This window comes from Apteryx rowi, unplaced genomic scaffold, assembly GCF_003343035.1.
Source record: "Apteryx rowi isolate R43461 unplaced genomic scaffold, aptRow1 scaffold_225, whole genome shotgun sequence".
Taxonomy (NCBI): domain Eukaryota; kingdom Metazoa; phylum Chordata; class Aves; order Apterygiformes; family Apterygidae; genus Apteryx; species Apteryx rowi.
The window spans coordinates 259,305-272,759 of record NW_020448586.1 but is presented as its reverse complement, the minus strand read 5'-3'; the positions used below and the strand labels follow the sequence as shown (position 1 = coordinate 272,759).

Sequence of the window (13,455 nt, the reverse complement as noted above, 5' to 3'; positions counted from 1 at the left end):
CCACACGTTCTCTGCAGACACGGGCCCGACCGTCCCTGTTCCCCGAGGAGCCTGGCTGCAAGCCTCCAACAGCAGCCCCAGCCCCTGGTCATGGTCCCCCACCGCTGCTCCCTGCTGCACACAGCCCCTGTCTGTACTCACCAGGCGGCATGTAGGGCCCGGAGCTGTCTGTGGGCATGTGGGGGGGCAGGAAGCCCGGCTGCGAGGGCGGCTCGTAGGGAGGGGGCCCGAATTCCGGCGGGGGGACGGGAACCCCCTGGGGCTGGCCCACAGCAGGGGAGACACCATCTGAAAGGAAAGCCAGAGTCAGCAGCCTCCCCAGCGCGCTGCCCGTGGCAGAGCAGAGCTGCAAGAAGAGGCCCTGGCCGGGGCATTCCCAGGGAAACCGCGCGCTCCCTGCTCCAGCCCGCTCAGCAATGCCGCCGGATCCGGCCGGAGCAGAGGGCCCCCCCGGCACCCCGGGTACCTGTTGCGGGGGGTGGGCCGTGCTTCTCTTCTATCAGAGGTGCCGAGGGGCCTCCCGGGTAGGGTGGCGGAGGGTCGTTTGACATTGCTCAGAGCCGCCCTGCAAGGAAAGAAGCTCTTGGAAAAGATGCCGGCCTTTGACCAGAACAAGGAACAAGGGCACGGCCCGGAGCCAGACAGACCTTGACCCAGGCGGCAAAGGCAGGGCGATGCAGGTGCACTGCCGGCACACCAGCGGGGGGGGGGGGGTCCTGTCCCCTCACGTCAGGCCATGGCCAAGCTCCGAGAGCAGGGCATGTGCCCAGGGGCAGCCGGGCTGCGTAATGCATCTTCCAGCTGCCTCTGCAGCTTTTCCCCTATAAGGACCACGGCTGGTGCGACAGCAGGTCACCAGTGCGGTTCTCAGAAGCGTTTCCCACGCGCTTGGGTGTTACCAGGATGGAAGCTGCTCTATCAAGGGCCTCAGCTGCAGCATTACAGGACCAAAACCAGGAACGAGATGCCCAAGCTGACTACAGGCTCCCCCAACACCAACCAGCAAATCATATGCAAACCTGCCCCAGAAGGGGAGGCAGGACGTCTTCCCACTGAGCCGCAAGCATAAACTTTGTAGGAAGGAGCAAATTCATGGAGAGCATCTCTAAATGTGCTCATCAGGTGAGTTAGGATGAGACCAGCTTTAAGCATCGGAGAATTTACCTTTCTCTTCCTTGTAGCAATGAGCTCAGAGGCTTTGACAGAGCTAAAAAAGCAACAGTTCTTCTAAGCCACGTAGTTCGGAAGCCGTCTTATCCCACCGAAGCTGTTGGAAAGGAGAGAGCAAGTGAGTTAGAGGAGCCACTGAGACACAGCAGTCTTATCCACAGGGCGCGTGTCCAACACAGCTTCACCTGCCAGTGACAGTTGGCCACGTTGCCACCCCGCTTCTATAGGGCCCGGGGCGCTGTGGGCCCAAATGCCGCGGTCAGGAAAGCAGAGCCGGCGGCTGGGTATGGAAGGGAAAGGCGGTGGGCATGAAGGCTTACAGAGCCGACGGCAAGCAGGCCCTGGCGTCACCGAGCGCTGAGCCCCGGGCACGCTCGCCATCGCTCCTTGAGCCGTGTCCCRGCTGCAACAGCAGGCCGAGGAGGGGACACCTCCGGGGAATGGAGCCAGTCGTTCGCTCTGATCCCCAGGGAAGTGCAATGATATCAAGAAGCCCGACTTCCCTGGTTCCTCTGGCTCAGTTATATCCGGCAGGACGTGACTAAATTGGGAAATACAGCCGAGAGGCTGTTCGCTCTGCGCTTTGGAAGGCTGCCACGAGGCATGGGGCACGGGACACGGTGACATTGCTGTCAGTGCCCAGGGGAGCAGCGCTAGGAGCTCCCCCGGGGGCCGGAGCACAGCGACCCAAATGCCCCCGCCTTCGTCCCCGAAGGGCCAGAAGTGCCCGCGCTCGTCCCCATCCCRCCATGGCCAGGTCGGTGTGCTCGCGGAGGACAGCGCTGGCTGCACAGCRCCTCTTCGGCTCCAGCAGCCCCGACTGAGCAGGAAAAACGCACGCAGGCTGCAACGACACCAGCAAAAGCCCTTCCCGCAGGCTGTGCCAGGGCAGAGCCGGGGTGGCCCTGGATCCCAGGAGAAGGCCGGAGCGGGCACTGCTGCCACGTTACCCCCAGCGCAGCCAGTGAGCCAGGGAGGTGCTGCTTGACAGCCCTGCCGAAGCACGGAGCGCGGAGACAGAGAGGTGCCCGTGGAGCACAACCACCTCCATTTGCAGCTGCTCGGCCGGGCGAAGACGAAGCTCCAGCCAGCACAGGCAATAAGATCCTGCTCTCCTTGAGCAGTTTGCTCGGCTTATTCCACACCTGCTTTTCCAGCCTGCCCTTCCTGTCTCTGAGCAGCCTCCTGCAAGGTGGCAGGAAATCTAATCAGGTCACAAGTCTATCGAGGAGCACAACTGCGAGTCATCAATCGTGGAGAAGCCTGCTGACGCCCCCAGGAACGGAGCAAAGCCCGGATGGCCATAYGGTCTCCCCACGATGTCTGTATTTAATGACCAGCGTTTCTTCTCAGAGGTCTTAAGTGATATGTTCCAGACACCCAGCTTCAAAGCGTAGTACTGTGGCAGCTGGGGGGGCATCTTCCTCCTGCTTCCCTCCCAAAGTCCTTCCTTAAAAGCCAAGGGAAAAAGAGGGATGGGCCCTGTAGTGTTTACAGCAGAGCTGTCACTGCACAGAGCACTTCCAGGCTGAGGAAAAGCACCCAGTACCCGGAGCACCAAGCACTGCAGAGCCATCGCTCTCCTTCAGTGACCTACAAAGCTACGAATGGAGCTGTGCTCTTTTTAGCTTCACCAGGCTGTAAAGAGAAAGAGGACTTATTCTTCCGAGAGTAGCCAACCAACCCAGCCTGCACACGCAGGAACCTCAGTGCCTTGGACCTGCTCACCTCCATGCTTGCCGGGGTTCCCTGGATGAGCGCAGGCTTCCCCGAGTCCTCACCCAGAGACAGTGACCCACCAGAGAGCTTTTCTTCGCCTCACAGGCCAGCTGAGCCCATGGCTTTTAACACAGCTCCCGTTACCACTCAGATGCTGCTTTCTGATCATGTAACGTCTTTCGGTACACCCAGGCCTTTCTCACCCAGTAATCTGAGCCGCTAGCGAGAAAACCCAAGAGACGACCCAAGAGACTAAGAGGCAACACTGCCCACATCCTCCACTAGCCACCTCTAGGAACACCATTCCCACGCGGCGGTAGCAGAGGCCTCAGCTTTCATCTAAGAGCAGCTTTCTCCTGTTTACCAGCTTGTGGAGATAACGATCAGACCGTGGGGGAGCATTACGTCTGCCTTTAAACACTCCCGAGCGACATCTGCAGCAGCCGCCCAGGTGCTAACCCCTCTCCACCTCCTCAGCCCAGGCCTGCACAGCGGCAATGCCACCGAGGACAGAAGAGCAGCGTGTGCCCAGAGCGATCCGTTGGCTGAGGAAAGGGCAGCGCCGTGCGTTTCCCAAAGACGCCTCCCCTAGCCCCGCACGGGAGGGACCTGCGGCAGAGACACCCCGTCTCGTCGCAGAGCTGAGATGTTCGTGCCAACACAGCTGAACCCCGGGGGACCAGGGCCACAGCCGAAAGGGCGAGCCAGGCTTATTTCGGTGCGTGTGAAGCTATTCAGTGATGGACGGAGCCACTGGACAGAAGGACTCGTCCCCACCTGGGCTCAAGGACGCTGCAGGAAGCACGGGCCACCTGGATCAGCAGGAAAAGGCAGCCACGAGGGTGACGGGTCAGGAGGCATCAGAGCCAAGCACACGCTGGGCTGAAGGGAGGACACTCGGGGTCCGCAGAGCTGTTCTGCTTGGTCTTAGCAGGCTCAGTCACGCCTAAGGCAATGTCCTGCTTAGCTATTAAGAGGGATCCCTAAAGAGCAAGATGCTGGCCAGGTGCCCTTCTTGGGAGGAAAAGAAAGCCTGATGCTTTTAAGCCTCTCAGAAGCCATTTCTCCTGTGCACAAAACCAGCTTCAGCCTATTTCCGCTAGAGAACTCCACGGGGAGCTAGAGGGCACAAGGATCCCCTTCTCCGGCTCAGCTGACGCCGGATGGGAGCTAGGCCAGAGCATCGCTCCCAGCGCTGGTACAAAAGCCCCTGCGATAGTCCCTCTCTAAAGCAACCCGGCCGAAGCGAAGCACACAGATCCCCCCGCCGGCGGGCCCACAGCAGCGCAGGGACCACTCACTCTCTGGAGCTAGTCCCCAAGACCCCGTAGTTTTGTGAGCAGCAGCTACTCAGGGTAGGAGAGCAGGGAGCCTGGAGCGTGCCCCCCCTTGCAGAGCCCTTTGCGGGTGAAGCAGGTTGACGGTCTGGGCTCAGGCAGGTGAGCTGGGAAGCTCCAGCCACCAAACAGCCCATCAAAACCACAGCAGGATTCACGCGGAAACACGATCCCCAGGATCCACGCGTAAACAGCGAATCTTGCTGCCCATCGTTTCTTTTTTTGCCAAATAGCTTTCGGCAAATCTGACTTATTTTGCACCCTCTGTCCTGCAGACCAAGCCGACCTGCCAAAGGGAAACAAGCCTTCCTCTGCCCATGGCACCGACACGGAGAGATGGACTTCAGAGCCCGGCCACAGCCGCAGCAGGGAGGTCACGGCGCGCAAGGGCTGGTGCACCCTTCGCACGGAGGAAAGCCCTGGCAGGCCCGCACGTCACACCAGGGCCACCCGTGCCAGGAAGACAAGCCGTTCGGCTGGTGTGCCGGCCCCTCCGCAGAGCCCTCGGGCTGGCTCGGCCGCGTCAGTAGAGCATCGCGTGCTTCCCAACCTGTCCTGCTACTGCGCCGCCTCCAGTGCATAACTGCCTCTAGAAAACAGATTAAAGTTTAAGCCACCTGCAAGCAAACCGCTCTCACTGGGGTGTAAAGCGCCAGCCAGTACTAGAAAGCTGTCCTACTTTAACCACGTTGGTTTATTAACGCTCCAACACCAATGCATTTCTGTCTCATAAAAGCACCTTAGATGAAACAAGCGGTTTTTACAGACGGAGAAACATTCCCAGTGACGACCCCTTCCTCCCACTGAAGCTGCATCCACACTGTGCTTCCTGGAATAACCACTCCCACAGAAGAATTGCACACCTAGGGAAAAAACAGCTTTTCCGACAATTCAGGCTAAGTCCACCAGGACTTAAGTTCCAGATCTGATGGAATTGCAAATGTCCAGTGCGGGTCTTTTGGGAGCAAGGAGCCATCTCGTGATCATAAGACTCAAAAGGAGTTGGTTACCAGTAGGAGGATGGACAGAAGAGATGCTATTTCCGGGTAAAAATGCAGATTAATTCTTCTAAAGTGGAAGTACAGCTTTTGCTGGTCAAATCACCCGGCTCCTCTACTTTGAAGATTAAATACAGAGGACCAAACCACCACACCATCCTTGGAAACGCTGCCCCGGTTAAAACCAGGGCATATAAAGAGGGCACCCATAGGCCGGCGGCACAACAAACCAAGCAGAACGAGGATCAGAGGGGACCCGCTGGATCATCCCATCCCTTCCCTCTTTGGGGACAACACATCAAAGCTTCCCTTCCCTTCACGTGGTCGTTCTGCTCCTGCTACTCCCACGGGACGCCTGTTCCAGGCCCTCACTGCTTTGCCGGGTAGGAATCCCACAGTTTCTAGCCTAGGTTTATTCATAGCCAGATTATATCCATCCGTTCTTGAGCCTGAGCAGCTTTCCCTCGCTCCCTGCAAACCGCCATTATATCCTGACTCAGGCTTTGTTTTGCTAGACTGAACACACCAAGCTCTTGCCGGGTGTTTCTGGACTGCGTTTTGAATGCAAACCTGTTCCCTCCCTCGAGTCCAGAACCGCCACGGCAGAGACTCGACGCGGTGCTCAGCTGTGCGGCCACGGCAAACGTCTCCCCCAGAAGGAGGGCCTGGGTCGGCACGTGCTCTGCTGCAGTATGGACAGGACGGCAAGTTGTGCCTGGCCTCGCTGCTCCAGCCAGGGCACTGCGGCACTGCCCTGGGACTGTACGGGGACACTCCTGGCCCTCCTCTACCGTCCTGGGAGCTGGTGGCCTTTATGGRTGATCCACGTGTCCTCCCCTATGGCTGGCTCTCCTCTACCTGATCGGCCCAGGGTGCTGCTTCAGGCAGCTTTTGGGCAAGGAGAAGAACCAGCCTGTGTCAACAAGTCTCTTTGGATATCACCCAAGACCTGGGCTTAACTCTTAACCTGAGAGCTCTGTCAAAAGCTTCTCTACAGCAGTGAGCACAGCCACAGAGCAGCTAGGCCAGCGCAGACGGCCCCATGTGCTTAAACACAAGGTTTTCCAACGTGCCTCCTTCAAAGGCTCCAGATTTCCTGGTGATCAACAGCCCAGGCTTCCCTACAGCGCCTGTTACTGGCACACCCAAAACCAGCAACCACAAAGCTCTCCCAGATGCTCCCAGAGGCGATGAGGGAAGCGTAAGGAGGTGTTAGGGTCCAGGTTTGTTCCCAGCTCCCTGAAACACTCTTCTCTCAGCCCCAAACTGAACTGCTGCCTGTTAGGCTGCACTGCTCGGAGATCCAGAGACTGGGTCTGTCACCCCCGCGCTCTGGCCAGGCGGTAGCTGCGTGGGCTTCGAGCTGCCTTCTCCCATCCAAAACCACCACAGATGAGACAAACCAAAGGAGGGACCGGATTGCCGTCGAGTCTAACTCCCGTGAAACCCTGATGGTGCAGCGCGGAGCAGCTCCAAGGCAGCTCACGGCGCAGCTATGATGCCCTTCTGAGGACCACTCCAACGAGCAGAGATACAGTCTGCGCTGTCCTTGCTCCTTCTGCGTCTGACAACAGGAGACCATGGTGCTTTGGCTTTGTACAGCCTTCCCGGGCAGTGGCTCTAGCCATGGAGACAGGAAGCAGGGTTTGCTGATCCTCAACTATGATCAGTAACATCAGCCCTTCGAAAGCTCCCTGGACACATTTTTGGAGATCTTCCTCCGCAAAAATTAACTTCTGATATTTTTAAGAGGAAAAAGCACACCATGATTAAAATGAATAAATAAAAGGATGCAACCACTTTTAGTTTCTTCGCACATCAAACATAGATGTGGGCTGTGCAGCTGGAAAATCTCTTGGAAGAGTTTAATTCCAAGGTCTTGCAGAAATCAAACACTGATAAAGACAGACAAAGTTGGGATTCGCCATGGTCCTAGCCGCTTTCAGACAGCTCTGCTGCCTTGGCTCAGCCTAGTCTGACAGGCATCTTACGCTGTCTGCTAAGAAAACACTTGGACCAAAAAAGGAAAGTATTTCCCTGCTGTTTGAAGATTTAAAGGAGAGAATACTGAGAATAAGACGACAGACGCACATGCTAGGTATGAGCACAAAAGGCAGATGAGATGCTAAGAAAACGTCATTCGACAGAAAGCACGTTCCCCTTTGAAAGGGCTTTAGGAGTAGCAAGGAGCGTCTCGGAACCAAGCGCCGTCGGATTAGAGGTGGACGGAGCCACATCCCGACCGTGGCTATCGCGGTTACCCTCCATCACGAGGGCATTTCCGAGCAGCATCTCCAGCCTGGCCCCGCTCTTCTTTGGGCCGTGCCGGAGCCACTGAGCAAGCCTCAACCGCTGCCCCCGCCACGCGCATGCCCGCTCGCGCTCCCGCACGGATCAGCTGGCGGGGATGTGGCTCAACTCCCACGGCTCCGGGAAGCGCCACACCGGAGCCACAGCTCTTACCTTGAAAGGAAATATAGCAAAAATCCCTGCTGTAAAAGCAGCACCAGTGGTTACTTCTGCCTGGTTTTTATGCAGAGCAGAAGATGTTTTCTATGGGAGTGAGTCAAACTCCCTCCTCAGCCTCCCCTCTTCCCCGGCGCGTCTGCTGCCTCCAGCCTGCGCACTGTTTCCCCGGAGCCAGGAGGGAAGGAATAAACACAGGACAGTGCTGCAGCCTCCTTAGGGAGGGGACGCACTGACAGTGCTTGACCAAGCAGCGTCTACCCCCTCCTTTACCCCACCATTAACCCTAGCAGCGCCTCAAAAATTCATCATCCCAGGTCCCGGGCGAAGCAGCGAGAGCGCCCACGCCTCCAACACACGYGTGCACACACACACATGCCGAAACCCAGCTTCAGGGCTAACAGAAAGGTCCGTTCTCTTCCCGAGTGACTCAGCTGCATTTCCCCAAGCACGAGCCATGTGCTCGCAGCATCGCCGCCCAGGAGTGAAAACCCACCGTGCAGAAGGAGCCAGGCTGCCTGCGGAACAGCAGTTTGCTCCCMCACTTCTGCAGTCACGTTTCAGCTGCAGAAAACTGCTCCTTCCCGGAGGGTCAGGCTCTTGCTTCGGTGCGGGGCCGCAGAGCTCTGCTGGCAAAGCCGGTCAGAAGCAKCACTTTAAAGCAAAGCACTGCGTGCCCAGGAGGAGAGCGTTGTTCACCTTAGCAATCCAGCTACATCAGACAGCCGAAGCTCCCCGCTCTGCTCTACCGTGTGCGAATCTCTGGAGGAGCAGCCCCCGTTCCAGTCATCCTACCTCGGGACCTTGGACAAACCATTGGACCTCCATGTGCCGGAGTAACCCAGCAGGCAAATTGAGCAAGAGCAGGATCCTCGCTGAAAGCCAGGTGTTGTGCCCAAAGCAGGATTTCCCAGAGAAGTAAATCCAAAGCACAATCAGATCATCTCCACGATGCAGCCCAGGCTCAGCTGTTCTCAGCCAGAAATTCAGATTACTGCTTCTCGCAGCTCCTCTGCGTGGACGTCAGGAAAACCCGCCCCAAAATCCCCGTTTAAGGCAAGGATGGTTTATCTGCAACACCCCCAAAGGGTTACCCACGGGGAGGAGTGCCTGGAAGGACCCGCTGCCGCCTCTGGGATCCTCTCCAGGTCTCTTCGCTTCCGGATGGGCTGACCCAGCGCTCGTTGGCTCTCGACACCGGCRTGGCAGAAGCGGCATCGCCAGGACCTGGTTAACCTGCACATTTAAAGCAAAACTAGCCGAAAGGAAGAGAAGGCACCCGGTGAGCTCCGTGCTGCAGCTTTCCGAGCTGCGGCGCACACAGCTGCAGCAAGCGTCCCCGGCTCCGCAGAGCTCACAGCGCTGCCGGTGCCAAGCGCCGAGAGGGGCTGCAAAGCAGGCTGCGAGCCAGCAGCAAGCGAGGAGACATTGCCCCGGGCTTCGGCAGCCCCTCCTGGGAACCGAACTCCAGCCTTTACACCTTTAGGGGCTCCGGGGGGGGCTCGGGCATGCACAGAGCACTCTGGAGCACCCGGGCAGCTTATTTATCCCTCCAGCAAACAGTTTTCTGAGCAGGCACAGAGCATGCTGCAGCTAGATCGCCTTGCAGGCTGCAACCGGCCTCCGGGGAACAAAACCCACCCTCCCACGCAGGGGGTGCTTTCTCTTTAGACATTATCAGCTTGTGACCTGGCCTCATAACAAAAGACAGATTATAATACGCTGGGTGTTCTCGCGGATGCGACGATCCTACTTAAAAGAAACACCGAAGACGAACCTGAGCTCCTCTGCACCTCAGCAGTCTGCTCCAGAGAGGCTCAGGCTCCCAAACGGCCCCATCTGACGCCTGATAACACCCCCGGGGAAGCAGCCAGGGATTTCAGCGGCTCTCCTGCAAGTCCCCTACCTCTGCCTAATTTTTACCCTCAGCGGACGAACACTGCATGACATCACCCTGCCGACCGTTCGCTTTCTAGCACGCTTCCATAACCTAACCTGCCATGATCTAGAGTGAACGCAGCCAAGATCTACTCCAACACTACAACGCCAAGCGCTAACTATGCCGCAAGAATGATTAATTGCCTGTTTAAGCAAAGAAACAGCAACCCCAGCTCACAAAACTTAACAGCAAGTATAAGTCCAAGAGGAGACTGGACGGATGCCCAGCAGGTCCCTTACATTTAAGGAAGCCACAGCTCTGTGTCTCATCTCCGATGGCAACCTGGCACGGATGCTTAAGGACGAGCGTAGGAAGAAAGCAAAGACAAAACGACCCCTCCGGCAGGCTCTGCCACCCCCAACGCTAGCGTTTCAGACACTAGGCAGCCTGGAGCTTCTCCGTGGACCACCCTAATCTCCGTGTAGCCCACCAGCTCCCTGCACCCTGCCCCAGAGCGCAGGGGCAAGGGCTGATTTTTGGTACAGGCATGGAAAGGTCTCCTGTTGCTACAGTCTGCTGCCTGCCCTTCTCACTGGGCGCCTCCGAAACCTCACCCAGAGAAAACGAACACAGAATGATTACTCACTATTTCACCCAGCGAAATATAAATTTCCTTCCCCAAAYGATATTTTAAATATTTTATTCCCTCCCCCACCCCATTTTTCCATCGTTACCTCATTCCGCAGAGGTTTTTTTTTTTGAGAAAAAGTCGAATACCACGGCGACATCACTTTTTGAATCAGATTGATTAGGTGTGTGACTTCCATTAAATAACACGCTAAGCTCCAGGAGAGGAGGAAACCGGAGGCAAACAGCATCAGCACTTTAGGGGAGATGTAGCTGCGTTTCAGCCTCAGAACTAATCAGAGCCCAAGAGCCTATTTGCAATTCCCTTGCAGATTTTGCAACACAATGAAATAACTGTGAATACATCGGTGGCGATTCCAGACCCAATTTCCTTCCAAGAGATGTACAAAACGCCTGTCAGAATACAGACGTTTTCTTATCCGAGGCACAGTAGTGGCTTGCTGTAGAACCAGCTCCAGTCTCCAAAAGCATTAGCATTTTCTCTCCCCACAAATAACCCTGCCTTGGCACCGGCGATGCTGCTGACATTTAGATTTAACAGGTACAGTGTCACCTTGCTGGTTTTCCTGAGGACTTAAATAATATCGAGCTTGATGTCGCTCRATATTATTTAAGGCCCTGGCTCATTCTTTGCAAAGACGCGTGGTTTGGGGTTAAAGCCAGAGCGTGCACGTGTAATATCTGAGATGTCTTCTGAGTCCTACCACTAGCAAGGAGGACCTGGGCACATCTGGAAACATATGCACTGGCAGGAACCTTGCTGTGCTGATACCACTCCCATCACCACGTTCAGCTTCTTGCTCCCACAGTGCCACCAGAGCTTCCCGTTTTAGTGAGGGGGGCAGCAGTCCAGACTGGAAAACCTCCGTGGGAGGCCCAGGGCCCTGCTCGCGGCGGGTTTTCTCTCCCTCTGGCAGTTTGATGGGAGGAGGGTACCGTGCGCTCCTTTGCTCCCAAACTCGGTTCATCTGGGTGCTCACAGACACACTGCAATGTCCCAGCTCGCAGATGGGGAAACCGCTGGGTTAACCAAAAGCCGCTGAGTGTGTCCAGTGCTGGGTCATCTCCAACAGTACCGCAATGGCTCCGTTGGAGCACTGGGATCACCCCCAAGTCATACAGTTCCTCCCGGCCCCATTTCTCCCTCTTGTTCTAGCCAGACCTGCCAAACAACGGCACGGAGCCCCTTGCTCCATACCTGGCCCTCAGATCAAGCCAAAAGCTGCTTCCCCGTGACCCTAATTTGCCGCTACTGCTCACTCAAGGCAGCACACGGCAGTCCTGCCAGCACAGGCAACTAAGACACGTGTGGCCACCTCACCACCCTCGTTYGCTTAAACGTGAGTGGATCAGACAAGTACCTTGACCAAAATACCGATCGGCTAGCCACGTTCAGCAGCGTTTGCAATCGGGCGTGCAGCACCCAACGCTCTCTGAAAACAAGGGTGAGGGATGAGAGGTGATGTCCTCATACCTCTCCAGGCCATGGCTCCAGCCACCACCTTAGTTTTGGCACACGTGTACACGAGCCACACCAGAACTGCGGACAAAGACGACAGAAGACCTCTTGCTGAAAATCTAGACGCAGCGACTGGATTTAAAGCGTCTCTAATACTCAGCAACGCGCTTCCTCAAGTGTCTATTTTAAGTTCTTCTAAACTTTTTATCTGCCTCTCTGTCAAGTCAAGGCCTCACTGCTTTACTTTACGATTAAAAGCTTTGTTGGTCAGAGGGTTTTCTAAGAGTCTCTGGGGCAGCAGAGTCCTAAACCTGGGTCACTGCTCTTGGAGCAGGTGACGAGATTGGGGACAACTCAATTACACAGAATTACAGTTCAGATCCATGAATCCCATTCAATCACATTTCTCTCCCGGTTGCTCTGGAGCATTCAGGACGGAAAGCATCTCCCGAGCCTGATGAGCAGAACAGCTCCCACATCTACAGCACTAAACAAGCAGGAAACTCTCCTCTCTTGGCAGACTATCCCCGTAGCCAGCTCAAAACCGAGCTCTCCACCAAGCTAATGTGTCCCGAATCGCAGCACCCAGGAGGCAGTTTGAAAAAACGAGCGTGGCTAAAATAACTGTGCCTGTAGCTCGACGCAAAAAACTTTGGGGGAACCTCCAGTCCCGAAAGGCAAACGGGCTCCAGATGACATCTCTAAAAGCTACCATGAGCCCAGGGGAACAGCTGATTTTTTTAATGGTGATGGAAAAGGGTTTCAGATCTGCCATGCGCGACTGGGACCCCCAGCGACCTTAGGGGTAGGGGGAAGCATCACCAGTCGGAGAGTCCCCGCAGCAGGGGGACGGCATGGGCTTCGGCCTGCGCTTTCTTCCCCAAAGGATGCTGCCCTGAATCCTCACGGTGCCTTTCCCTCTCTTAAAAGCGTGGCCTGCTACTGCTTGGGAGGAAAAAAAAAAAAATCAGTAAAATACAGTGGCCTGATTTTCATTCGCAGTCAGAAATCCGGTCGTAAGTGAACCGCACTCCCCCGAACGCAGCTTTCGTGTCTATCGTCCAAGTTACCTGCAACGGGCACTAGCACGAGCGGATTTTACAGCCACAGTGAGCGGGGCCCGTCTGCATCTCAACAGCTAATTTCTTCTCGGAAAGGAGAATTTAACCTGGCAGTGGATGTTCTCAGAGCTTTCTCACACAGAAAAGCTTTTATCTGGGTTGGCTTAACAACAATCCAGCGTATCCAAAAATGCGGAGGGGTGGCTAAGGAGGAACGCTGCCCTTGTAGTTGGAGTACTTTTGTCCGAGCAGTTGCTTTTGGTAACCACAGACTTTGAGAAAAAATGTCTCTGTTTTTTTTTTTTTTTTTAATAAAAGCCAACCATATTTTCAAGGTAAAATCTACAACATCGCAGGCTACCCCCCCCCCCAAACACATATTCTCAACTAAGTCTGGCCAGAAGCTTTGCTCTTAATAAAGCCCAAACCAAGGGCAGATTGTTAAATATTAGCTACCACATTCACTTCTGCGGCCCGCGGAGTGCAAGCGGCCGCTGGCAGGCGGCTTTTCCCAGGCCACGTTACAGAGGAAGAAACTTCAGAAGAAACTTGAAAGCCCTCCGCGGCACGCAGCTGGGTTAGCGCATCAGAAAGCATTTCAAAGAGCCTAATCCCAGAGCATCCTCGCCATCGCCACCCTCCGCAATCCACGGGCAGGGGGGAATAACTAAGCAAGATGCCGGAAAGCTGCTTTTTGTTGTTTGCAGATCCTCGCTCA

At 55.9% G+C, this 13,455-nt stretch overlaps 1 protein-coding gene across 1 annotated transcript in view; it reads right to left on the bottom strand.

Annotated features, from left to right (window-relative positions):
- The window catches only part of CDIP1 (cell death inducing p53 target 1), a 4,371-nt gene extending 3,078 nt beyond the window's left edge, over positions 1-1,293 (bottom strand). The window contains exons 1-3 of the mRNA XM_026065262.1: positions 1,165-1,293; positions 467-565; positions 142-288 (exon numbers count right to left, since the gene is read on the bottom strand). Coding sequence (XP_025921047.1) covers positions 142-288; positions 467-551 — 232 coding nt within the window. The 5' untranslated portion in view covers positions 552-565; positions 1,165-1,293. The remainder of the gene's footprint in view (positions 1-141; positions 289-466; positions 566-1,164) is intronic.
- Positions 1,294-13,455: the final 12,162 nt, after the last annotated feature.